Source organism: Gouania willdenowi, chromosome 12 (genome assembly GCF_900634775.1).
Source record: "Gouania willdenowi chromosome 12, fGouWil2.1, whole genome shotgun sequence".
Classification (NCBI taxonomy): domain Eukaryota; kingdom Metazoa; phylum Chordata; class Actinopteri; order Blenniiformes; family Gobiesocidae; genus Gouania; species Gouania willdenowi.
This window is the reverse complement of record NC_041055.1, coordinates 24,090,755-24,117,610: the sequence shown is the minus strand read 5'-3', so window position 1 is coordinate 24,117,610 and position 26,856 is coordinate 24,090,755. Positions and strand designations below refer to the sequence as shown.

General features: G+C 36.7%; 1 protein-coding gene across 5 annotated transcripts in view; it reads left to right on the top strand.

Annotated features, from left to right (window-relative positions):
- Nucleotides 1–26,370, top strand: part of nup214 (nucleoporin 214) — a 34,044-nt gene extending 7,674 nt beyond the window's left edge. The window contains exons 11-40 of one of the 5 annotated variants that reach the window (XM_028462851.1): nt 1,171–1,329; nt 2,331–2,796; nt 2,876–3,000; nt 3,078–3,163; nt 3,659–3,742; nt 4,331–4,480; nt 4,847–5,005; nt 5,382–5,485; nt 5,573–5,752; nt 5,879–5,967; nt 6,375–6,461; nt 6,570–6,872; nt 6,958–7,125; nt 8,709–8,767; nt 8,871–8,964; nt 9,294–9,399; nt 10,155–10,218; nt 12,050–12,107; nt 12,195–12,270; nt 13,186–13,229; nt 14,028–14,074; nt 14,172–14,322; nt 15,407–16,780; nt 20,173–20,225; nt 20,322–20,499; nt 20,584–20,736; nt 21,748–21,919; nt 24,242–24,387; nt 24,550–24,583; nt 26,216–26,370. In XM_028462851.1, coding sequence (XP_028318652.1) covers nt 1,171–1,329; nt 2,331–2,796; nt 2,876–3,000; nt 3,078–3,163; nt 3,659–3,742; nt 4,331–4,480; nt 4,847–5,005; nt 5,382–5,485; nt 5,573–5,752; nt 5,879–5,967; nt 6,375–6,461; nt 6,570–6,872; nt 6,958–7,125; nt 8,709–8,767; nt 8,871–8,964; nt 9,294–9,399; nt 10,155–10,218; nt 12,050–12,107; nt 12,195–12,270; nt 13,186–13,229; nt 14,028–14,074; nt 14,172–14,322; nt 15,407–16,780; nt 20,173–20,225; nt 20,322–20,499; nt 20,584–20,736; nt 21,748–21,919; nt 24,242–24,387; nt 24,550–24,583; nt 26,216–26,252 — 5,006 coding nt within the window. In that variant the 3' untranslated portion in view covers nt 26,253–26,370. Of the gene's footprint in view, nt 1–1,170; nt 1,330–2,330; nt 2,797–2,875; nt 3,001–3,077; nt 3,164–3,658; nt 3,743–4,330; nt 4,481–4,846; nt 5,006–5,381; nt 5,486–5,572; nt 5,753–5,878; nt 5,968–6,374; nt 6,462–6,569; nt 6,873–6,957; nt 7,126–8,708; nt 8,768–8,867; nt 8,965–9,290; nt 9,400–10,154; nt 10,219–12,049; nt 12,108–12,194; nt 12,271–13,185; nt 13,230–14,027; nt 14,075–14,171; nt 14,323–15,406; nt 16,781–20,172; nt 20,226–20,321; nt 20,500–20,583; nt 20,737–21,747; nt 21,920–24,241; nt 24,388–24,549; nt 24,584–26,215 lie in introns of all 5 variants that reach the window. The other 4 variants (XM_028462849.1, XM_028462850.1, XM_028462853.1 and 1 more) reach the window with 4 other exon arrangements.
- Nucleotides 26,371–26,856: the final 486 nt, after the last annotated feature.

Below are 26,856 nucleotides of genomic sequence, written 5' to 3'. Positions count from 1 at the left end.
TTAAATGTCTATTCGTGGAAAGAGAAACAAAAGCAAAATATTGAAGAGGTTCTGTCTGGGTAGTAAAGGTTATTTGGTACAGATTTAGTGAGGAAAAAAAACACTCAATGTGGCATGACTTTTAGGGTGAATAAATAAGCTAAATAAGTTCTGCTTTCTGATGCTTTAAAACAGTGGTTCCCAGCCTTTTTTGGATCATGACCCCTTTTTGATATCACAAATTTCTGGTGACCCCAAAGTAATTTTTTTAAATTTTAGAATTCATGTTTGTTATACTCTGTTGCAAATACAGAGGAGCCAGATTTACTAGATTTATATTTGAGAAAGTCAAAGTATAGAATAAATACAGTTGATTAGGATTGTGTGTTGTGTTTTTTTGTTTAAAATTATTCATTAGAAAATGTAAACAATACATTTTTAATCATTTTTTTTTTTTTTTTTTAATCAAGTACTAGACATTTCAAGGGACCCCATTTAAATTCCAACCCACATGGAGTCTTGAACCCAAGGTTGAAAAGCGCTGCTTTGAAAGAAGTATGCTCAGATGAATACATTTTAAATTCAGCATTGAAATGTAAACGTAAAACAACCTAAAAAGATATTTGTGAGGTACCTATTGCTATTTCTAATTTTTCTTTTAAATTTGAAGTGGAACAGTTTTTAGGGCAATAAGAGATCTTTTACTTCAAAACTCTCATTTTACTGTATTTTATTGACTCTATGCAAAGATTCAATATTCTTTATTTGTCACACACACATTTTTAGTTAAATGTATTTCTGTACCAAATTATTTGTTATAACAAAATTATTCTTATGCATTTGTTTTATTCACTGTTGGTTATTGTGTTAGAAAAGCCTGTTTCTCAGTTTGTGCTCAAGTGTCCCCACTTTGGACTAAACTGCCTTTTGTGCAGCACTTTTTTTGTAGAGATTGTGTTGGTAGGAAGCACAGAGCTGAGCAGAATGTAAAGTTTGTCCTATATATCAGACACTGTTAGTGCAACGTGGATACTAATGAGTAAACTCCTGTGAGTGTTGTGAGAGCTGATCTATGCAAAGTTGCTAAATGTGACTTGGGTATAAAATAAGTACAAGTAAATGTGGACGTTTTGTGAATTAGAGTTGACACAGTATTTTACTCGTTGTTATTCATTCTTTAACTTTTCATAGCTAATGAAAAGGTCTTGCCCCCTGTGCCTGTGATGCTGATGCTGTCCACGGAGGGATTGCTCTGCCCGTTTGCATTGCTCAACCTCAATCCAGGTGTTAAGCAACTTGTGTCGCCTCCAACCGCCCTCGCCTTGGAAGGAGAGAGGCTGCCACCACCAGGTAAGGAAGGCAATGACAGGGCATTGAAGATTTTCTATTTTTCTATTGTTCTCATCCCATTTAATTTGGCAAGGACATCAGAGTTTTAGATTGTGAAATGTGGCATTCACCATGTGTCATTCAAACGAAGATGAATATAATTCTGTCTTCCCATGGTAACTAACACATCCTGAACTTCGTGCAAAGAACTTATGTGGTTGTTAACAGCTGGATATTTAGAGAACCAGTTTTTGTGTGTAAGTTCTCACTCTTTATGGACACAAATGTCTGTTCTTTGAGTTGTGTATTATCCTTAAAATCCACTCCCAGATGCCCTTAATCAAGCTGATTATGAATGGTAGCAGATCAATGTTTTTTGTCGCCACCGGCACAATGCAATTCTTTGAAACCCTTACGTCAAGTTGTTAAAGAGCACAGGAACATTTTTGTGATTTCAACAAAGTCACAATGGTTGCTGGACTTTGGCAAATAATTTGGCAAGATAAGGCAATACAGGGTTTAAACATAGAGAATCTAAAAATCTACATTTTATTTTGGACCACCCTACTAAGTTCAATTTTTGCAATTTTAAACTGGGTTTTTTTTTTTTTTTGGGGGGGCCAGCCTCTGAATACCCATGTACCGGTATATATTACCCTATGTTACATGAATGGCCCTTCAATCATTTTAGTGAACTAGACAAAATGATTTCTTTACTGCCACCATTTGAAAGTTTTGAGGTCAGTGTATTGGAGCTAATGATATATAATATCTTTTGATATTTATTAAATCATTCTATAACTGTTAAAGAAACTTTGAGAAAGACAAAAACAACCTTTTTGAAGTTTTCTAAATATTGAGCTGGCATCTTCTGTGTATTTAACTAGTAGTTATTTATTTATTTATTTTTCACATTCTCTCTAGATACACAAGAAATCTTGCTGTTTTCTTGATGCTCGTCTTACTCAATATCTCATGGTGTTGCACTAAAACACTGTTTTCTCTTTTTTTCCCCTCCACAGGTTTGGCAGTACAACGTTCCAAAGCTGTGGTCTCCGTTTCATCTGCATCCCCAGCGTTCCCAAGCCTCAGCCTTACTTCATTGGCTGCTCCGAGTCCCGCTGCTCCTGCTGCTCCTTTTTCAACAGCCCCCTTTAGCAGTGCCCCGCTATCGTTGGTGTCTTCATCCTCATCAGCATCATCAGGATTCAGTTTCACTCTCCCAAACGCTGGCTCCACCTCAGCCCCCTCGGCTTTTTCACTCGGGACTTCAACACCGTTAAGCTCAGGATCCTCTGGTTTTTCTTTTGCCCCCAAACTTCCATCAGAGACATCCTCTGCACCTTCAGCCTTTTCTTTCAACTCTGTCTCCATCAAACCATCAGCAGGGATCGCTGCAGCTGCTGCTTCAACACCCAATATCATCGCTCCTCCTCAAACCCAAGACACCGCCTCCCTACCTACAGTGAAACTGAATCTAAATGAAAGGTAATCAATTATCTCTGATTTATCGATATTAGATTAGCATTATCATTGATTAACATGTAGGTCCGTTTGTTCTCCCAAGGTTTTCAGCTGTGGAGAGTAAAGCACCAGCGTTCTCCTTCATCTCACAGCCCAAACCTCCAGCTCCCAGTTCAAGTGGTTTGATGGCTCCAGTGATCCCAGCAGCCAAGCCACCGACTGCTTTACGTAAGAAGAAACTCCTTTAACTGCTTCAATCATAGTTTTTGTTCATTTGTGACTTTAATCATCTGATTGTGTTTCAGCTCCAGTGGGCCCAGTTCAAATAAGCACACCTCCCACAGCGCTGCAGAAAGCAGCTTCTACCATGGTCCGACCCCAACCTCCACAGGTTCTGTTTGACTCTAGAGAAGAAAATCTATACACTTATTTACATGTAACCAAAACTATGTTGTTGTTTAACCCACAAAAGGGTTTAAAACTTTGGAACTCTGGTGTGCACACAGACAGACTAAAAATTATAAACATGAAACTACGTAGAGCAATAACTTGAGGCTATTTACAGTAGTTCGTTTAATAGAATCAAAATAGAAAATTAAATGAACTAGAAAAATGCAAGTGAGGATGCATGTGCTTTATAGCAGAGAGAAATAAGGCAAGCAAATGAAGAACTCTAAAAAAAATATTAATGTTTCACTACCTGGTGAAGGATTTTGTTTTTCACTCAGATTTGTCTGAGCTGAAGACGAGCTCATTTGGCATACATTGTTTTCAACTGGTAGCTTTTCAGCTAGAAAATAATAGTAGCTAAAAAAAAAAAAAGAAGATAAACATCCCAAACACTATCAATGAGCTTTATTGTGTCCCTCTGTCGTTGTATTTGCAGACTTCCGTCAGTGTGAAGGCCTTGGAGAAGCAGTTACAGCAGAAAAAAGACTCTGATCCAATTATGGCTGGTATAGCAGAGGAGGTGAGAATGGTCATCCTGCACATTATTATGTAGTCATTCTGGCTTTTAGTGGGTAAACTCGGACAAAGGTGAAATCCTTATAGGCCACAGTCAGTAAACCAGGCTATCCTAAAGAAAGCTTGGCGGTGCATTGCTTTAAAATGAATAAAGTGTCAGAACAGAAATGTAATGTGAGAAATGTTTAAGAGTGAAAGTGGACAGGTATTGCTGTATAAGCCTTTGAGATATGAGAGATGAAAGGAAGTTTTTTTTTGTTTTGTTTTTTACTTTTTATTGCAATAAGAGCCTGTCGTTTGAAATGATTCATGCCTATTACTTTACTTTTAGTGGCAACCTAGGAACATTAATGTGGATTTTTAAAAAAAGTTTTAATTTTTTAATTCTGTTTTTTGATGCAGTTGACATTTCTAGACTTTATGGTGTGTACCTTAACTGTAGGATAAGGAAACGCTCATAATACTATCAATGTGTCACTCATGGTTTGGTCCATGTGAGCTGTAAACTCTTCTTGCAAATCTCTCTATTGCACGAATATGTTGCAATTTGCAGTTTGTTTTGTCACAAAGTACACACTTGTCTGCCCATTAGATAGCACACTTCCAAAAGGAGTTAGAAGACCTAAAGGCACGAAACGCCAACGTCTGGTTTAAGGTCGGCACCAATGAGGAGATGAGAGCGTTGAGGAAAGACTCTGATGATCTTCATGTTTTCACACTGGAGATCAAGGAAACCACGGAGGTGGGTTTTTTTTTTTTTTTTTTTTAACAGCCGCACCAGACAAATCCTTATTATATCTGACCTTTTACTAAAATGTGTAAATATTTAATTTGGGGTTGAAAACTTTTTTATGATGAATTTAAATGTGAGATATTTGTCATAATTCTCGAATCAAGCCGATTAGGTTTGACATAACTTTGAGTGTATCTATTAAGCAATACATTGTATACAATAGGATATTGTATTTAGCTGCATAGCTGAGGCCACAAATATCTAAAGAAGCATTTTATGTTCTAACCCTGTTCTGAATACTTCAACTCACCAGCCTATTAAGGGCCACATTTTGAATAAAGTAAACTTTTAATCTTGCTTTCCTGTGATCTGCAGTCTCTCCATGGGGACATCGGCACATTAAAGAACACCGTACTGGAGAGCTTTGCTTGGGCAGAGGAAGCCAAAATTCAAAGCGAGTTGAGCAACAACAGAACCTACAGACAACTTCTGTTCAAAAAACCTTTGGACCCACGCAATGAGGAACAGCTCAAGGTCAGCAACTGTTGACAATGTTAAGTTTTCATTTATTCAGACAACTGTTCCTTAGGAAATCCACTTTGATCTCCAGACATGTTTAGATTGACAACTGCCAGTCTTCGTCAGAGGCGTCTAATGATCACTTTGATGTTTCATTTGATATTTCTTTGACTTCTGCGTAATAATAATAATTATTATTACATGGTATACAAAAAGAATCTATCTTGCTGGAATTATTACGTGCAAGTTAAGGAAACATCAAAGGAAAGGGCAAAGCGATCTTGAGGAACAGTTGTCTAAATAAATAAAACCCTAAAATAGTATTCAAAAAGAATCTTGCTAGAAGAATCATTTCACATTCTGTGACTCACACCATCTGCTCTCTCTATAGGAGATCCGGCGGCTATACCAGTATGTTAAATTTTCCGTGGAGGATGTAAATGCTGTCTTGGATGATGAGTGGGAAAAACATCTGGAGAAGAAGAAAAAACAGAAGTGGGTTTAAAAATAATAAAAGAATAACAAAAGCTTTAAAGTTGAGCAGTATTGGACTCTCTATGAAACATATTTCTTCCCCCACAGACACATGGTTGTACCTGGGCGTGAGGGTCTCTACAACACACTCTCCAACAATCTGTACATCATCAACCAACAGCAAAACCGAGTGGACCAGCTTGTAAGAGAACTCACTTCTCTGCGCCTGTACAATAAATCTGCTACTGCTGCAGCAAACCAAATCAGTGCCACTACATCAACGACAAGGTAGAAGTGCCTGAAAACTACAGATCGATTGAATTTTGATAATTTCACCATGTTTAATTAGATTGTTTCAGTTTATTTTGGAGAAGTTAATCATGAACCTAAAAGGTGCTGTTTCTCTTTTGAAAGTATGGAAAGTGAGCTGGAGTGTTTAAGGGATGCACTGCTGAAGGCGAGATTGGACGAGACACCTCCTAAAGCCAAATCCCAATCTCCAGGTGAGACTTTTCGTGAGGATTTAATGTAGTATTTTTCAACCTTGGGGTCGTGACCCCATGTGTCTAGGAATGTCTTAATTTTTTTTTGTTATTCTTTTTTTAAATTATTATTATTATTATTAAAACTCCACACACAATCTCAAACAATTGTATTTTATACTTTCACTTTCTCAAATATATATCTATTTCAAATGAAATGCAATATAAAAAAATTTGTTAGCTACTCTGTCTTTGTAACAATATATCAACCATGATCAAAAACTAATTCTAGAGAAAAAATGTCTGTGGTCGCCAGAAATTGGTGATATAAAATTGGGGTCATGAGCTGAAAATGGTTGGGAACCACTGATGTAATATTTTTATTTTCTTTGGTCTTCATTTGTTTATTTACTTTTCCCCTCTCCTAGAAATCAAGATTTTACCAGGTAAACAATCTCAGCTGCGCAACTTTCTCTCAAAGCGGCAGATGCCTCCTAAGCGATCAACTGCTCCAGGTATCAAAAGATACTGATATGACAGTTTTAGGGAAAACTGCAAAGAAATGTCACCAAAAGAAAAAGGAATAATTTCATCACTCATTGAAGTGTCTTCTCCTCCCTCAGCCAACCTGTCCCGCTCAGCGTTCCTCTCGCCCAAATACTACGAGGACCGAGACGAAGGAAGCTCTCCATCCTTCCTGCCCGATTCCCTCGAGCCTCACCCGGATCACTTGGAGCTGGAAGAAGAGGAACTCCTGCCTCTCCCACCTCTCATCAGTGCCATGCCTCCAGCACTGTCTACCCCTCGTCACCCCACAGTGGTGAGGACCCCATCCATCCAACCTGGTTTTGGAGCCATCCAGTCCACACCATTAGCCAAGATTAATTCACTTCACGGGCTCGGAATCAGCCCCATCGCAAGCCCAGGTAAATGGATTATATAAAGTAGAGAGTTCAAAGGCATACAATAAAATTCATTTTCATCAGCACTAGAATTTGCTTTTTTTTTCAGTCCCATCTAATAAAATCAACCTCAGTGGAGCCGAAAGCACCGCTCTTGCCACAAGGACGGTGAAGCATGGAGCTCCGCCCACTGAGAGGACACTACATTCCACTATTTCAGCCCAGCAAGCAGCCGCCACTGCAGCTCTACGCAGACAGATGGCCGATCAGAAACCAGGTACAAAATCCCTGGAAATTGAATGGGGTTGCCTGAAATTGGGGTGTGCCAAAATATTGATACAATGATATGTCGCGATATCTCGTCTTGTGGTACATTACACTGGCGTTGAATATCAATTTTTTACATTTTTTTTTTACTTTTGTTTTTTATATCCTTTTTACACAAGTTAAGTACGAACCACAAATTAAATGTTTTCGGTTTTAAAGTTCACAAAGAACAAATTGATATTGGTATTAGCACTGAAATGAACTGCAATCTGCAGTTCAGGTTAAAGTTGAACTTTACACATGGTGCTAAGTATAAGTTAAAATATGTGCCCAGGTTTTCATAAACCACCCAGTTGTTTATATTGTAATGCACTGACTGAAATGTTTATTTTTCATATGCAGTGAAATTTTCCATCTTTCATAAAACAAGTTAATTCTGCTTGTTAAGCAGCACTGATATGTGTCCATGTTTACAGAGAAGTTGATACTATCACTGAACTTAGTATTTTCTGCACTCAGTTTGTGCAAATTTACATTTAATCATTAAAAACAAACATCATGAACAATATTTTGGTGAAGCATTGTTTTGTATCAGTCTTCTCATAAAGACTTAAACAATAAACAAGGACACTGGACTAGTTGTGGTCAGCGTGTGTTAAGAAGAGCCACTGTGCAGTATATACTTTGTTTTATTTGGCTGTCATTCATGTGAAATTGATTGACAATGTTTTGTAATTCCTGTGAAATGAATTCAGTGCAGTCAATACCTTCCGAATTTCTTCAGTGACAGTTATCGTAATGTATCGTGGATGAAATTTCCTGTGATATATCGATTATCGCTGTATCGTGATAATATTGTTATTGTGGGCAAAAGTATTGATATATATAGTATTGCAAGGTACCTGGTGATACCCAGCCCTAATGTCTAGTAAAAAAAAATATTGATTATGTTTTTTTATATATTTATTAATTTTTATTATTTTGCACAATATATAATTGAAGGACTTGCATTTGTCATCACGTACATAACAAAATAACATTGACAAGTTAAGCCCTTAAAGAATAATATTATAAAAATAGAAAAACAAGTAAAAATAGTACAACACCAGTACAATATATACAAAATAATAATGACAATAATATCACAGAAATAGATAAGGATGCACGAAGGGGCAGAAAGCTCAAAGAGCTCAAATAATAATCATGAAATAAAAAAAAATCACATATAAATCGAGTTCAAATGAAAAGCAGTATGAAAATATCTCCGCTGGTGCATATTGTCACTTTGTGTTCATAACACAGTATAACAAATATGATCTAAAAACTAAATTTAGAGAAAGAAAGTCTCTGGGGTTGTCAAAAATATGTGATATCAAAATGGGGTCACGACAAGAAAAAGGTTGGGAACCACAGCTACAGAAGTAGACAGATGTTATTTTTATTATGTTTTTAGAATAATCTAAATAGCTGTAAGTGCGTAGAAGAAAAAATATAAAATATAATGGTTGTATCATTTGTGCTGCATGCCTTGTCAAATATTAAAGTAAAATAAATTCTACTTTAAAGTATTAAAACATTTTGTTTTTATCTCAGCCTTCAGCAGCCCTTTCACTGCTCCTGTAGCCAGCCAACCAGGGGCCGTATTTGGACAGGTATTATCCACTGAGTGATTGGTGCAACATACACGGAGTAAATCCTAAACCTTTCCCACGATTTGCATTATTTTTTTGCAACTTAATTTTTTTTCTCCAGCAGCAGTTGGCATCCAATGGAAGTGTGTCGAGCTCTACTGCTGCAGCAGGATTCACCAGCATGGCAAGCTCCACAGGAGGGTTTGGGCATTCTACAGGTGGGCCAATGCTATCTTTGTATTTTATTTGAAAAACTATGAATTGTATAGATTGTAGCTACTCTAAAATTGGTTAACCTTTTTGTATTTGTACCTTTTTAGCTGAATTCCTACATATATTTATCACTCTGCGTTTTGTAGCTCACCAGGGGGAGACATTGACTCACAAAGCACATATTGTTAGACTGAGACTTATACAGGTGAAAGTCAGGCTAAAACTTTAGTGGCATGCTTATTTAAAAGATCATTTTACTTTAAAAATTAAATTTTAGTGTCCTAATGTTTTTTGTTGTCTTTCTTCCCCTGCTTCTGTTTATGTTTTGCAGCAGTCATCAATCCTTCTTTGACAGAATCCACTTTTAAGATCGTTCCACAGGTAGTGAATGTTCAGGATTTTATTGACAAAGGGACAGGAAGTGCTTCTTCCAACATCAGGTACCAACTTTATTTATTTATGTGTATCTATTCCCTTTTTTCTTCTGTCCTACCAACATTTAAATATCATTGGAATTGGAAAAGCCAAATGAAGCCTGTCGCCATAAAACATCTCTTCAAATGTTTCCTGCCTAACAATTAATAGATTAATCTTAATCAATATAAGGCACATGTGTGCCTTGATCTGCAGGAGAAAGTAAAAATGACAGAGAAAACATGAATCATTGTGTAAATGAAATGATGTTTGCTGGGTCTCACAGTTTTCCCAGTGCTTATACCGCATGATTGCAGTCATTTTTAATGTTAAACAGTTGAAAATATCCTTTAATTTTCTTGAACGTTTGACATATTTCTCTTAATTAAATAGAAATTGGTCACAAAATCAAGGAAATTTAACATTTTCTTACATATTTTGTATTTCATGTATACGTAGAAGTACAAACTAGGGCACAATAATGTTGAAATGACTTCCTCGCATAAAATCTGTGGACTACCACTTGAGATGAAATTGCTCCATATTTGGCCCCTGAACTAAAATGAATTTGACACTCCTGATGTAAGGTAAATGTCAGAACGTGAAAGGACAACAAAATATTTCATTTTTCATTCTATAACGAAAACTGGACTAGAGAGTTTAATTTTTATCACATTTATTTGAAAACCTGAATTCGCTAATTATAAACACCTGATGCCATAATCAATCAACCTCATGTTTTGTCTGATCAATATCTCATCAAACAATTCCTTTGTTCCAGCTCCACAGTGCCAGATCCAGTGTCTCAGGTCTTTACTACCATTTCCTCCAACCACGCCAAACGAGTGAGTGTCATACATTCGTTTAGTAAACCTCAAATCTTTTAAAACAATATAGAAGTGAAAGCAACTCAAAATTTTTAATACTGCAGGAAACACACACACACACACACACACACACACACACACACACACACACAGGGTGACCGCAGATCCTTAAAAAGTCTAAGTCATTTTTTTACAAAATAGAAGGCCTTAAGTATTAAATTGTCTTAAATTAAGATCAGAAATGTGCTTTAGTCACGTCACCGCGAGAATTTCTGGTGAGCACGGACTGTACGTTCTTCTCATCCCATTCCATCTCACCCCGTCATTTAGATCACGTGACGCAATAAGGCTACGTTCACACTGCAAGCCTTAATATTGAATTCCAAATTTTTACTCAGATCTGTTTGTTCGTTCACATTTAAAAATAGACCTGTGTCACACTCCAGTGGGAAGTATTTTCAGCTCCAAACTGACCCGCATGAGCATTGTTGCGTATGTCTCAGAGTTTTTGTAGTGGAACCAGAGAATGAATGAGCAGGTGCAGAGGAGGACAAGGAGAAAGAAAAAGAGAGACAGATATTTTGTTTTGGATTTTTGTGGTGATGATTTGCGTTTAAACACAGACCATTTATGATATGAACCTCAAGCTTTGACCTGAAACCGACAGAGCAAAACCTAAACCGACAGGTCCGACAGACATTAGGTATTAATAGTGCTCACAGCTGCAGCTATTAATAATGACGTCAACGTATCAAATGTGCATTAAATCCTCCTTGACCGTTCACACTGAAGATTCAATCTGTATCTGATTCAGGACCACATATGAATGTGGTCTAAATCTGAATTGAAAAAATCAGATATGGGTTGGATTTGAGTGTTCACACTGCTTTTAAAAAATCAAATCAGGTCACTTGACCCCCAAAAAATTTGATTTCGGCTACATTTGCCTGAAGTGTGAACGCAGCCTTAGTCTGCTGCCTCCTTGCTAGACAACTTGGCCTTTTTGGTTGCACCAAATGAAAAAATGCCGATTTAATGACAAGTGGCTTGAAAACCCAGTTTAGTTATTTACATTTTCTTTATAGGCCTAATTTTAGATCAAAGCTCCACATATGGCATTAGACGGTGAAGGATCTGATGAAAGCACTTTGGCGTGAGAATTGTTACATTAAATATAATTTAGGACATTGTTGATGTTATTGTTCTCTTTCCACATTAATAAACACATGTTCTTGAACAACTAATTATTTTAAATTTTTCTTATTGTGCATGATTAACTGACATCAATGCCTTTTAGTGTACGATAATATATTTTTTCCTTTGATCTGTATTTCTATTGTAAGTTTGGTCTTAAATTTTCTTTAGGTGGTATTGAAAAGGTCTTAAAAAGTGTTAAATACAACTTATTCCTACCTGTAGTCACCCTGACACACATACACACACACACACACACAGTCTTCTGCTTCTTGTAAATGTAAAAACACTGCGTGGGAAAATCCATTGACAGCGCCCAGATTTGCTCCTAAGACGGGTCATTAACTACATGGGTGAGAAATGCTCCTGGATCCTCCCATGGTAATGTTACAAATTGCAGCTGGGTGAAAGAGGAACTCCTCTCACAAACTATGCTCTTCCTCAGCCTTCTTTTCACTTTGAAACATACTGAAATCCTGCTCTGAGTGGGTTTTATAAGCATCTACATCCCAGTACATGGGAACTATAATCTGTACCAGCCAGTGCGCACCTAAAAGTAGATGATAGTGTTTAGCTGTATACTCTTAATAGATTTGGTCCTACTGTTTCAGATGAACAGTTAGGTTTCAGTTTCTGTTGGTGATTTTCTCTGCAGAATCCACCACAGGTTGTCCAGAAGGTACCCAGTGAAAGTTCGTCAGGTTTAGTCTTTGGTAAGCAAATGACAATCTTTTCAAAATGTGAAAACATGATCAAATGTTTAGTTTGTCCAGTTTATTGACTTTATACATGTCTTTCAGGTGCGCCTAAAACCGATCTCTCTGTGGTTCCCACAAGCTCAGTGGAGCAAAGCAGTAGCAAAGGTTTCTCTACAGGGTGAGTTCACTCTTAGGAATAAGCAAATAATTCATTTTGAGTGTCAAACATGATCTAAATAGGAGTTAATCTCTGATTATGTGCTAAGCCCTGATTAAGTTATCATAGTGGCTGCCTTAAAAAAATCATTTTGCTGATTATTTGATTACTGGACTGGGGCTTCCATGATTTCTCATCATTCTTGAATGCTGCTTATTTATTTTTTAAATTATTCATGTATTATTATTGGTTTTAGTTTTTTTCTTTTTTAACCTTCCCTTTATTTGTCTCTTTGGTGACATGACATGTAGTGGAATCTTTTTGTATGTTTTAATTATTTTTCTACTTTGCATGATAAATATGTAATAAATAAATGTAAAGCTTACTTAAAAAGGCAAAAAATTGATTGGTAGTTTTCAGTTATCGTTCTTGTTTTTTTGGTATGTACTTAAAAATGTGCTTTATTTAAGCAAAAGTATATTTTATTTGACTGATTGTTGGAATAATCAATACTTGATGACCAAAATAATAAATAGTTGCAGCTGTGTAAACATGTTCTCTGCTTGTTCCAACAAATATTTATATATTAGATACAAATAACTGCAAAAATCACTTAAATTTCAATATATTTTCAGTTAAAATAGGTCCCCCTGGTGGCCAATCCCAAATAATACAACATATATGACAGGCCACCATTCAAAGCCATTTGATGCAATGCTTATCAGTGAATTTTAACCAGTGCAAGTATAGTGATGTATTATCGGACTGATACCAGTATCGTATCGGTGTATCCCTAGTTTTTTTTGTTTTTTTGTTTTTTTCAATTAAAACATGATTTTGATAATGTGATGACTGTTGGTGCTATGTAACTAAAGTTTAGGTTTGTCCTATTACTGATGATGATATGAATAATATAGTTTGATGTTGCTTTTGCAGGTCCGCTGGTTTCAGTTTTACTCCAATGACACAAGGAGCACAAGGTACTAATACTGTGGTAATAAAGGTTCTGGGTATTAACTAGGGGGGTTGAAAAAAAAAATAGATTCGGTGATATATCGCAATTTTACGTTACGCAATTTTCAGATCGATTCAAAATGCATCCATATTTTTTATTTTTTTACTTTATTTAACCAGGAAAGTTTTGTCCACTACCGGAGACATTGTAATTGCACAAAGAATTGCTGAAACCTGGGCATGTTGACATGCTTGTGTTTTTTCAATAAAATCTAAAAAGAAAGTACTAACTTTCTGCATTTATTTGTTGTTCTAGGCATATACCTCAGTTAAGTTGCACTAAAGTTGGTTTAAAAGCCACAGGCAGATTGTATGTTTTTTTTTTTTTTTTTTCAATTTTTAGTTGTTGGCACATTGCATGTTAAAGCCAATGTTTTGAGTGTACAATATGCTAATAAAATATATTTCATACATAATGTTCTCATGAAGGTGTACAAATTTACAGATTAGTTGTTTAAGTCATATATATATATATATAATTTTTTTTTTTATCATAATATTGGGATATATCGTATCGTATCGTATTGTGACCTATGTATCGGGATACAAATCGTATCACCAGATGCCAGGCAATACACACCCCTAGTGTTAACAATATTGTTGAATCGTTGAGTTTTTAGAATTGGCTCGTTTTGTTTAATGTCATCAGGGAACATTAAAAGCTTTATACTGTTGGGCGTTATGAAATGTCATTCACCGACTAATGCCTCTTGCTTAGACATTAAGAGTTTTAAAAGTTTTTTTTTCCCATTTTTTTGTCGCAGCTTTCAGCAACCCTTTAACAGAGCAGCCAGGAAGCATATTTGGACAGGTATGGCCTTTATAATCATAAACATAATGCCCAATGTTGAGTAGTTTGTCTGTATGCCAAATATTTATAATTTTAATGTAAATAATATTTCCAACAGAAGCCACAATCAGTTCCCAGCTCAACCAGTCCAGCTGGCTCATCTGCTGGCGGAGAATTTCTGGGTGGTTTTGGAAACAAGTCGATTGAAGACACGACCAACAAGAACCTGTTCAGCACCACGGGAGGGTTCAGCCAGTCCACTCAACCAGGTGGTCTATACGGTTTAGCTGCCAGTGTCATTACTGCAAATTTGGAACTGGCACTAGTATTTGTCTTTAGAAAATGAGGTCATTTTATTTTAGTCGTAGTAATTTCTTTCAGTTTCATTCAAATTGTAGTCGAAGAAATTCAAAACTATTTTAGTCTACTTGCAATATACTATTTTACTGTTATTGCAATTCAAGTTGTCTTAGGAAGATTACTTTTTATGATCTCATTTAACATCACATCCTCAAAATTAGCCACTGATTGGATGAATTTAGTTCAGAGCCGTTTGTTTTAGGAATTTTTTAATGTAACTTTTATTAATGAGTATAATGCACTTTATTTGTTTTGTCCTACCTGCCTTTGTCTAATTTAGTCAGGTGAGAGCTTAAGTATGGTCTGCTTAAACTACAATGAAAATGTATAGTACCGGTAGAAGAAATGTACTGACGGTTGGCTCTGAATGTTAAAACCACTTGTTGCCACTTGTTTCTTCAAACATGCTTATTAAGAATAATGCAATATTGCAGTGGTTCTCAACTGACTTGCCTTTTTTTCAATAATACAAAATACTCAAAAATAAGGCAGTTAGTATACAGTAGTTATCATAATGTCATTGTGCATTAGTCCAACTTCATTATGTGTTGATGATAAAACACATCGTTTAATATTTTTCTCTTTAAAAGAATATTTCATAATATATTTTTAATGTGTATACAAAAACCCCTACAAATATGAATTAATGGAGAATCCCTTTTTCTATGCAGTAATGAGAAATTGAAAAAGTCATTATTGCTCCCTATTGTTGGAGGTAAAAAAAAAAAATAACACTGAAATCTCTTTAAAAATTCCCTGTCCACTTTTGGGTCCCGACCCACCAGTTGAGAACCTCTGCAATAGATCATTTACTGTTAACCGTGTTGATTTACGTGCCACAAAATTTACCTTAGTTGACACATTTCCCTTAAAATATGTATTTATTTGTGCATGTCGCTTCTCTGTTATTTCGACCAAATTCTTGTTTTTTGGGACAAATGTTTTTTGACAAACCTCACATCACTAAACCTTCCTCTTCTGTTGTTGCCACAGCTTCACCCACTTTGACTTTAAATGAAGCAAGTGAGGAAGAAAAAGAAAACTCCAACGCAGACGTACAGCCTCCGAAACCAACAAGCGGTGAAACCCTGGGTGTTTTTTCAGGACTGCGTGTCGGCCAAGGAGAAGAAGTTAAAGATACTTCCTCAACACCTGCTGCTGCTTTTGCGTTTGGGGAGGCTGCAGCAGGCTTAGGAAAAGAAACTGTTCCATTTAACTTTAGTCCCAGTCTCCTAAAGCCTGTGGAGGAATCTGCTGAAGGAGATTCTTCAAAGGTTGCATCATCAGGCAGTTTGTTCAAGCCTCCTGAAATGAGCACCAAACCCGCCTTCTCAGTTCCTCACTCTTCTGCCACTGTTTCTGCTCTACCCACGTCTTTGAGCAGTCTTCTCTCAGCCCCACCATATCACCCAGAGGAACCAAAATCTCCGCCTCAGTCTTCAGATCCCACACCGCCTCCTGAAAAAGAACCTCCTCAGGAGAGTCCCAGCTTCCCTGTAGAAGCAGAACCTGTAGTTGATGCATCAACCACAGCAGTTACTGCTGCTGCTACAGAACCAACACCTGCACCACCTTTAGCTACACCCGCCCCCGTGCTTGGTCCTCCACCCAGCTACACTGCATCAACTGAAGCAACACTTGCAGTACCAGATTCAGTCATTCCTACCTCCACCCCTACGGCTCCACAGCCCAGTGAAACCACAGCTACCACAGCACCTGTATCTCAGGAGGCTCCAGCAGTGTTTCAGGCGCCCGTTTCTGACAAACCAGGCTCCATTTTCACCCAGTCTGCTCCAGTAACAACAGACAGCAGTTCTTTGGAAGTCACACCCGTCATCAGCACAGCTGCCCTATCAGGCCCAACATCCACCACCGTCACTGTTACCAGTGCACCAGCTGCTGCTGCTGGTGACGCTGTGTTTGGACAACCTGCAGGAGCTCCAGCTTCTTCAGCCCCAGCAGCCACGGGCTTCGGAGCAGCTGCATTTGGCGCACCAACTGGGACTGGGTTTGGTAAATCAGTTTTTGGCCAGGTCAGTGGCTTTGGACAACCGGCAACAGCCAACAGTAGTACCACGTCCAGTGGGTTTACCTTTGGTCAGTCAGCCTTTGGAGAAAGTCCCAGTGGTACAACCGCTGGAGGAGCAGGAGGAGGAGGAGGTCTTTTTGGGGCTTCTACTGCCAGCAATGCAAGTTCTTTTTCTTTTGGGACGGGCAGCGCCAACACGGCCAGCTGCACCGGCACAGGATCATTCGGTCAAACAATGTCTGCGTTTGGTCAGAGCTCTGGGTTTGGACAAGGGTCTGTGTTTGGCAGTAACACCACCACATCCCCGTCTACAGGATTCGGCTTTGGACAATCTGCAGGTAATGAACAGCGTGGTCAATAGTTTTTGTTTACAATCACTAACATAGATTCCTTTTCATCTCTCTTTTGACCATAACTCCCTTTATGGATAGACATCTTTAGTTCAGACTCTGGGTTCATATAAACCATACAAACAAACACAAATAGTAGGTGTGTATGGATCCACTCAACCAAAGAATCGATTAGAATCCTGATTTAAAAAGGGGAAAAAAAACCTCAAATCAAAGATGCACTCAACTCAGAATCAAAATCAGAATCAACTTTATTGACCAAGTAATGTATGTTATACACATGAGGAATTTGACTTGGTGAACTGTGCTCTCTCTAATAGTGGAAACATTAAATAATAACAATCAACTAGAAAAAATACTTATAAATATAAATATAAACAGTAGTTAGACTAGGATGTGCAAAACTAAATAAAATAACAAGATGATAATAATAATAATAATAATAATAATAGTAGTATAAAAAGAAAAATAATAATAAAATATAATAATAATGAGGTAATAGTGCAGTAGTGCATTGATGAGTAGTGTAGGAGAACATTTAAATTAAATAGTATGTACATGAACATTCTCAGTGACAGGTTGATCCAGGGTTGTTATGTTTAGTTCCAGGGTTATTTCACAGAACCAGGTCTGACACTCTTTGACTGTTTAGTGTTGATCAGAGTGACAGCCTGGGGGAAGAAACTGTTTTTATGGCGAATTGTTTTGGCGTACAGTGATCTGTAGCGTCTGCGAGAGGGGAGGAGTTTAAACAGGTTGTGTGCAGGGTGTGAGGGGTCTGCAGTGATGTTTCCTGCCCGTTTCCTGACCCTGGACAGGTATAAGTCTTGGATGGAGGGCAGATCGACACCGATGATCTTTTCTGCAACTCCTTTCAATTTGAATGCATAGAGATAATATGTTGGAGAAAAAACAGATTAGTCAAAATACAGATTCTTATTTTGTTATTTAAATTGTCAAGAATTTTTTTAACTGATATATTTTCTTCTTATAACTGTCTTATAAACCATTTGAACTGGTTGAACTCATAAACCAAAATAAACTGCACATTTATTTACTTATGACCATGCAAAGTTAAACAATTATATATATATATATATATATATATATATATATATATAAGATCGCTCTGTGCCGACTGTTCGATCATGTTATACCATGGGTTCGGACTTTGCTTGGTAAGACAGGTAAATTGCGATTGGCGCGAGAAAGACGCACAATGTATGCTGACGCGCCTTGGATTTACATGCATTCTACATCATGCACGGACGTCAATAGTTTTGAGTTTAAAAGAGTTTGGGCTTAAAGAGACATCGGCTTCATTCGGGTCCGATGGGTTCAGGCCGTGTTCTCTCAGGCTCAGGCCGAGTTGGGCCTTTTTTGTTTGGCCCGATTAAAGGTTTTCTCCCGCCACCGGATACTGGAACGTCTGATATGTATATATATATATCTCAATTCAGTATCTTTTTAGATTTTTTATGCCTTTCCTTTGTCAACCTATGAAGCAAGTTTATAAATCCAAACCAGCATTGTCCTTAGATTAATGCAGATTGATAATTAGTTCCCACAGCTTTAAGCCTCACATAAAAATTAATTTGCTGCAGGAGCAGCTGCTCTATAAAATCTATGTTAACGGAATTGCCGACGGAATCACAGAATCAACCAATGAAAATGGAAATGGACAGAATCGGGATACAGCACCGTCACCATGAGGACGTTTTTTTATTGCGAAATGTTTCCGGGGACCTCTCTTTAGAGGCACCCGCCCCCCTCCCGTCCTAGACGCTTCAAACACCGCCTAAACCACCCAAAACACCGTCTAAACACCCAAAAAACTACACAAATCATCACTCACTCCTAAATCAGAGCTGACCATTGCCCATTTAACTTTAAAGTGTCTGTGTATGCAGTGGTGCTCCATGAAAACATGATCAGCTTTAATCAGCTTCACCTGCACAGACTGTTTAAACATCTCATTAGAGCTACAGAAGATCTGTGGGAAAAGTTACATGTTGTTGTGGATGAGACCGTAGATGCCAGGATTGTAGAGTCTGAAACATCGTAGATTAATGATAACTTCTGATGTTGTAAAATAGTCTGTCCCCTAGTGGTGAAATAACTGATTCATCCATGCGTCCATTTATTTTTATGTGATCATTACGGTCTGGAATGATGTCATCAGGATAAGTTAAATTAGGTTAATTTAAATTAAGTTGGTCAAAACTTAATAAATAAACCTGCTCAGATTCAGTAAACCATTGAGGGAAAATTTGGTGACATTAATGCTGCACTCATACATCTTTATATGACATACATAATTAAAAAGGAGCAGTCAGAATAATTCATGTCAGTACAACTTATATCTACCTTCTAATTGTATTTTACTCATTATTTTAAATTACATTTTTACTTTTGAGATACATTTTTGTTTAATTATAGTTTTGTTTTTAATTAGAATTTATTTTGTTTCCTCACAGGAGTTAAAAAAAGGGATGTCCCGATACAACTTTTTCATTTCTGATATGATACCGATATTGCAGCCTTGCTTTTTCGACCGATACCGATATTGAGCCGATATCAGCATGAATCATACATACTATTTTTAATTTTGAATATTTTTTCTCCCTCTTTTTTCTTTAATAAAAAAAATATTTGATTACTTTGTAGTGTGGAATGTTAGAAAAGGCTTAATCAAGTGATGTTACTCAGAGAACAATAGGTATGGTTACATCATTTTTAACCTTCAACTTAAGATCTACAGTATTTTACAGTTGAATAAATGAATAAAAAATTAATTGAAAAAAAAAAAAAAAAATCCGGAAATTTGAATCCAATATTCGTTTTCAGGCTAATATCGGACCGATATCGGATCGGGACACCCCTAGTTAAAAACAAATATTTTCTGAAAAGATAAATCAATATTTAAAAAAATATATATATATTTTTTTTTTTAAATATTAATGTGGAGAACACGAAATTTGGGAAAAAATGAAAACGGAATTTGAAAGAAACTAAACAGATTTTATAGGGCCCTACTGACTGAATGTGGTGTCATCTAACAAGTGAGATGTTAAATGGTTCTGTCTGCTCTCTCCTTGTGTCGGAGGGAGTCCCTTCATTCCCTCAGATTCTTTAAATTCCTGGCGCCGAATGGGAATGAGTGTGACTGTGGACAGCTGATGTCAGTGCTCGGTCTCACAGTCACACACAGCTCCTCCTTCCTGTCTGCAAATTTCACGGGCAGTCAAACATTTTTAGTGTCAGATTCTTTTATTTAATGGCATCTCGGGAAGCCTTGGAAGCTTTACAGTGCTGGATATTAAATGTGTTGGATACCGTCAGGTGCTGTGGTATGAACATGCACGTTTGTACTTTCACAGCTTTTGGCAGCTCATTCAACTCATTCGGCCAACAAAGGACCGTATTTGGACAGGTAACAATCACCTTTTAAGATTTTAATAAAGCAACAAGCCCATATGCATTTTGGTGTTTGTTTTTGTTATTGGCTAACTTGTTGTTACCCCTTCAGCAACAGATGCCGTCTGGTGGAGGTCTGTTTGGTTCCGGTTCCACCAGTGCACCAGGCTCCTCCCCTGGTGGAGGGTTCTTCAGTGGTCTGGGGGGGAAACCAAGCGAAGACGCTGCCAACAAGAACCCTTTCGGGGCCACTGCCTCCACTGGAGGTTTTGGTCAGCCTGCCCAACTAGGTGCTGTTAAACATACATAATGCATTAGTGACAACTGTGTAGGAAAGCAGCGAGTACTCATACAATTGTATTTATTTCCTAAAGGTTCAAATAGTCTGTTTGGTACAAGCGGCGCCAAAGGTTTCAGTTTTACACAGCCTGCATTTTCTGAACAGAAGTCCAGTGGGACCTTCAGCACTGGTGGAGGCAGTGTGGCCTCCCAGGGCTTTGGATCCTTCTCTACACCAGCTAAATCAGGTAATTCAGCCTGTACTGTAAAGTTTTTTTTTAGTTGTTTAACTTTTAGCTAGGGCTGGGCTATAAGGACCAAAAGATGAGGAAAAAAGAGAAAAAACTCCTACCAGGAATTCATTTATTGGTTAAATTTGCTGATTTATCAACATTTATTGACAAACGGCTGCACAGTATGTTCCACTTTTGTCGTCAATCAAACCTGCATTACAAAAAAACTAGGTGAACTAGAAAGCTAGGATTTTTCTGCTTTATTAAGTACCACACACTTGATATTTCAGTGGCTAACATTTTTCCTGAAAACAATAAGCTGAAAAGTATTGGCCCCGGACATGTTTTTTCCCAAATGTGAGCTCATTCAAAGCTGAAAGAAAGTTATTTAAACGATCTTTGAATTTAAATATAGTTTATGTGTGTTAATTCTACATTAGATGCGTGATTTCCACAAATAAATAAATATCTATTACAAGCTTCAGTCTTTAGTACAAAAATGCGATTAATTGGCACATTTTTTTAAATCGATTGACAGCCCTAAAAATATTGGCGATTTTGTGATTTTTCTATATTGCCAAAATAGAAAACTCGATTTATCTTGAATCACGATATATTGCCCAGCTCTACTTTTAACAACATTTATTTTCTCGATTTTGCAATCTACAAAACTCTGAGTTTTCATATCCATGTCATCACACTAACACTGGGACATCAGACTGTGCCTTTGTGCACACTAACGCTCCATCCCTGGTCCATGTGGGGGGAGTGTAATCCTGTTATATTAGCTCAGTCAATTATTAAGTGGGGCATGCTGCTGCCAGGCTGTAATTTCAGCACCACCTTTCTCCCACTGCCACTGGAAGTCATTGAATTGTTGTGAAGTATTCAACAGTTGGAAGTTGCATCAGTGCCCCATTTTAAAATCATAATCATGTGCTGTGCACGCTCTGTTGTATGTTTATGAGCTTCATTAGCTGTTATTACAACAGCAGTCCTCACTCTCTGTTTACCTGCTGTCCTCAGGTGGTTTCGGCAGCGCCCCAGTCTTTGGAAGTCCTCCGTCTTTTGGAGGCTCTCCTGGATTTGGCAGCACTGCATCGTTTGGCTCAGCTCCGGCTTTTAACAGCGCTATAGCTCCATCGGCTGGTAAAGTGTTTGGAGAGGGAACGGCGGCCTCCAGTATGGGAGGATTTGGGTAAGGACAAATACTTTTTCCAGTTGTTTCAGAAAAAATGGAAATTTGAGCATTAAATAGGTGGTTCATCCATCTATTTGTATTCAGAGGGTGTGAGAGATGCTCTAAATAGGACTTGCACACATTGAGATAAATTATCACTGAAACATTTAGGACCCTCATTAGCACAGCAAGCATGTTTTTAAGATCAGCTGACCAATCCACAGACTCTCTTATAAAAAAAAAAAACTAATTTATTTACAGAAAACATAATCAACATTCACATTTTTTTATATACTAAATGCTACATTTTTACACACACATGTTCCACTTATTACTGTGTAGTTAAATATGGATATGGATCAAAACTCATATCTCAGTATTTGTTTTGTTAAAATGACGATATATGATATAAATCTTGATATTTTCAATTCACTAAAGTCTGACCAGAAAGACAGTTCTGGGTTAAATGCTGATGCAAAATGCCACACAGGCACATTTATTAACAAACAGCTGCACAATACGTTCCGCTTTTAGCTTCTTCTCTAAAGGACAGCACGTGTGAGTGAGTTCTTGTTCAGGGGTATGGGTTATCGCAAAGGCTGCAATTTTTATTTTATTTTTTCTTGTCCTGTCCTGTTAAGTTCAGAGATTGTTTAAGAAGTGCAGTCCACATGTTTACATGTTTCATGAAACTTGAAGTTGGTTAGATATGTTGAAGAGGTAAAACCACAGATTTGTTTGCTTTATTGTTGTAATCTGTGCTTTAAAATGTATATTTTACATTTATTTAAAGTTTAAATAAATCTGAAATTGTTTATTATGAAACAGATTGATTTATTGCTTGTGTTCATTGAAAAATACATGACAAGAGGCCCTTGAAAAAATAATCGCATATTAAATCGCAATCACAATGTTGAGGAAAAATCATTCAGCCCTAGTTAGGAAGCATTCAGCAATTCATCAAACTGAGCAGCGACTCGTAAAATGAGTATTTTTTATTAGAAAAAAAGCTATAAAATAAAGATGTATATTTATATAGGCGTTATTTTAATTTTCTATATCGCCAAAATAGAAAACTCGATATATCTTGAATCTCAATATATTGCCCAGGCCTACTAATATGTAGATATTAGTGTTGTATTCAAGCAGCTTTTTCTATCTTTTTTTTTAATTTATTTTATTTTTTTATGACTGGTTTTGCATGAGTTTTCATATAACTGAGCAATTAAGGTAGACCTAAACTATAGATGTCTGGGCAGGACTGGATTATTGTCTTATCTCAATCCGGGCGTTGTGCTGCTTGCAGATTAAAATGACCCTCTCCCCGCCCCCTCATGCTTTTGCCCCTACTCTCTTCTTGTTGTTGTTCTTAGGATTCTACTTGTGTGGGTCCTGTAGCAGAGATTACTGCTTAAATCCCTGTCTTTTAATCCTGACTCATGCAAAAACACTAATTTTAGCATCACATTTTGACTGCTTCTCCCTTTTCTTTACATAGTTAAGGAACATTGTTAACTAAAATGGAAACCATCCAGTTAAAGGTTGATTTTTTTTTTTTCACTTGGTGTGTGTGGATTTCACAGTCCAAACATTCATGTTATGACTGTGTTGGCCAGGTCAAACTCATTTTAGTTGAAGTGCCAAATATGCACCAGTTTATTTTAAATGTGCTGCTGATTTTAGGCGATAAAATTAGTAATTGAATCATTATTGTGTTTTAGTTTGTAATTCCACGTATAAATAAATTACAAAATATGTGAGGCACTGATGATATCAAAGCAATAGGTGACAGATGTCAGTCCCTGCAGGATCTTCACCTTTTTAATTTATATTTTTATTTTTATGGCCCAATTTTCTGTGATTTAAGGAGATATGCTGGAATAATTAAAGGAAAAATTGCAGGATTTTGCAAGAATTTAAAATTGTTTTTAATAATTTGAGATTGAAAATGAGTCCCATCACATGATATAAGCATGGGGGAATTGTGAGCCTTGTTGATATTTTTGAGTTTGATTGAATTTGTGTTTTATTTTGCAGATATTTAGCTGAGATATTTACAACTGAATTATTTATTAATTTACACAATGATTCATGGTTTTGTCAACTTTTTTGCTTTCTGCTGTGGGCCGAATCGAATGCTCAAAGGGCTTAATTTGGCCCCCCGGCCTTGAGTTTGACACATGTGGTGTAGGGTGTAAACCACTGTTTTCATTGAGTCACATGATAAGTGTTTTTCCACATCCCAGTAACCCTGAGCAGGTTTACCCAGTAAAGAGGATGGATGGTCGTGATGGATGGCGTTTCTTTGGTTTGCCCACATGTCACACGCTCTGTTTACAGATTTGCCTCTCCTCCCAGTGCCCCATCCTTCGGTGCGCTGGCCAATCAGAGCGCTCCGTCATTTGGAACGCTGGCACAGCAGGGCCCTGGCTTTGGGAGTCAGCCCAGCAGCTTCCAAGGCTTTGGACAGCAGCCACAGGCAGGAGGTGAGAGCACAGCTTCAGCTGGATGTGGCTTTTCCTTTTCACATCATCCATTTAATTCATTACAAGCAGCAGGAAGAGAAACACATTTACTTTTTATGATTGTATAGAAATTATATTGTTATATTTTTAGAGCAATAACTGATTTATTGTTTTATGTTTCAGGATTCTCTGGAAACACGTTTGGTGCTGCGAACCAGTGAGTGAGCTCCATCTTTCTTTGCTTTTTCAACGTTCCTCTCTGTGTTCTTAGGCATCAGCCTCTGGTCTGCAGGGTGGGGGTCATTTATAATTACAATTGATAATTAATTACAAGTATGACTTAATTATAATTGTAATTTAAATTGAAAAAAAATCTGTTGCTTTTGTAATTGTAACTTAAATGTAATTGAGTTCAGATAATTGACTTTGTAATTGTAATTGGCATGGAAATGCTATAAAACCTGTCAATTACAATTGAATTAAATGCAAACCTGGGGAACCATGTAGTATATTATTATGTTTCCCACGACCTCTCGGTTCTCTTCAGGATGTTACTATTAAAAAAATAAAATAAAGTACATTTAAATCTTGGGGTATAATGACAGAAAAATGGCTCAGACGCCCACACCAAAAAAAAAATATACCAATATTTCCATTGATTAGGAAGCATAACAAGGTAACCAAGGGATGAGAAACACATTGAATGATAGATAATAATTTTTAGTGTATTTTACAGCTGATTTAAGACATGAGTCAAAAACTGACCCGTTATCATAAGAGATGCTAACAGAAAGATAACACAAGAGGAAGGTTATGTTTTATTGGATTTATTCATTAAAGGCTGATTATTATTAGTATTAGTAATTGAGAACGTAATTGGAATCGACTTTCAGGAGAAAAACAATCATTTTAGTTGTAATTGGACAACATGTGGGTCACTATAATTGTATTTGAAAATGGATAATCTGAGACGTAATTGTAATGGCAAAATGTAATTGAGCCTAACCTTGTTAGAAATGAACCAAAGCACAGACTTCTATTAAAACTTTAAGATGGTATGGCTGGCACTGATTTTATTACATGTGCAAAATCAGCAGCAAATATAATTATTACTAAATCCTAAACATGGCTCTTTTAGTGCAGCTCATTCTGTGGGAATTATGGGACGTTGCCTGTTTTATATGGTGTGTGATTTTATTTTACATCGGTGTAATAACCTTTTTATTGCCATTTTTAGCAATTATTTTTTATTGTCTCTTTCCCTCTTTCTCGCCATTGTTCTTCTGTCTTTTCCCTTTATTTTTTATTTTTCTTTTCATTAGCTGCTGTTTGTTAAATGACAGCCAACCTTCCCTCAGGTGTGCTTCAGTGGAATGAACTCTGAAGTGTGCAGCACTGTGGAGACGATCCTCAGCCTCTTATACGTGTTCACCTGCTGTTAATAATCATTCTCGCTCGCTTGTCAAGGCTCTTATTTATTTATTCTACACTTGTGTGCATCATTGCATTTGATATTTCATCTTGCTTTTGTTTTCCAACTCGTCAACGGTAGATTGTAAGTACTTTTTGTTGGTGAACTTTAACTAGAATTATCATTTTGACAGTAAAATCCCAATATATTTATATGAATTTATGCACAAAAACAGCATCTTTCAGGCATAGTTAAAGTTTTAAGTTGTATATTTCCAATGTTTCACAGACATCAGAACTTTTTTTACCCATATTAAAGTAACTTGTGAGGAAATGTTAGTATTTAAGCACAGTTTAACATTAGTGTTACTGTCTTTTTTTTTTTTTTTTTTTTTTTTAAAAAAAAAAAACATAACCAAGTATTTTTGTGTCTTTTCAGATCTGGATCACAAACATTTGCCAGTTGGAGAAATTAGCGTCACTGGGCTTTTATTTTGGAAAACCACAGCAGTGAAGTGAAGTGGTGGTGATTTGAATAAAACTAAGACAAAGATGTATCTACAATGTTTATTTTTGAATAAATGATGAATGTAAGCAGTTTGTTGGATGTGATGCCATTTTATGTAGTTCTTGAACACAGCGTTAAGAAGATGTTCTACATTCCACTTTCTATGCTTTTAAAAGTGCAGAAGAGTAAAGGTTTTGGTTTTAAATAGAAAGGTTTAACTTCTTATTGTGTGGTTGTTGTTTGAGATCGGCCTATTTATCAGCGCGTGGAAATACTGCAGCGTTACTTTGGAAGATTGTACTAATTTTTTTTAATAAACTTTTGTGCTTTGAAAGATTAAAAAAGGGAAATTTATCCCTATTTATTTTTCTGACCGTTTGGCTTTGGAGTACCATATGTTTTAGTTTTGTTTATTTACATCGAGTTAAATAAAAAATAAATATAATAACTGAACCAAATTGTAGGACCGGAGGTTTTTTTATTAGCTTTTTTGAATGTTTAGTTTCACTTTTTTGTTTTAAAGCTACAAAGAATTATTCTGCACCATTTAAAAAAAACATACAAAAATCATT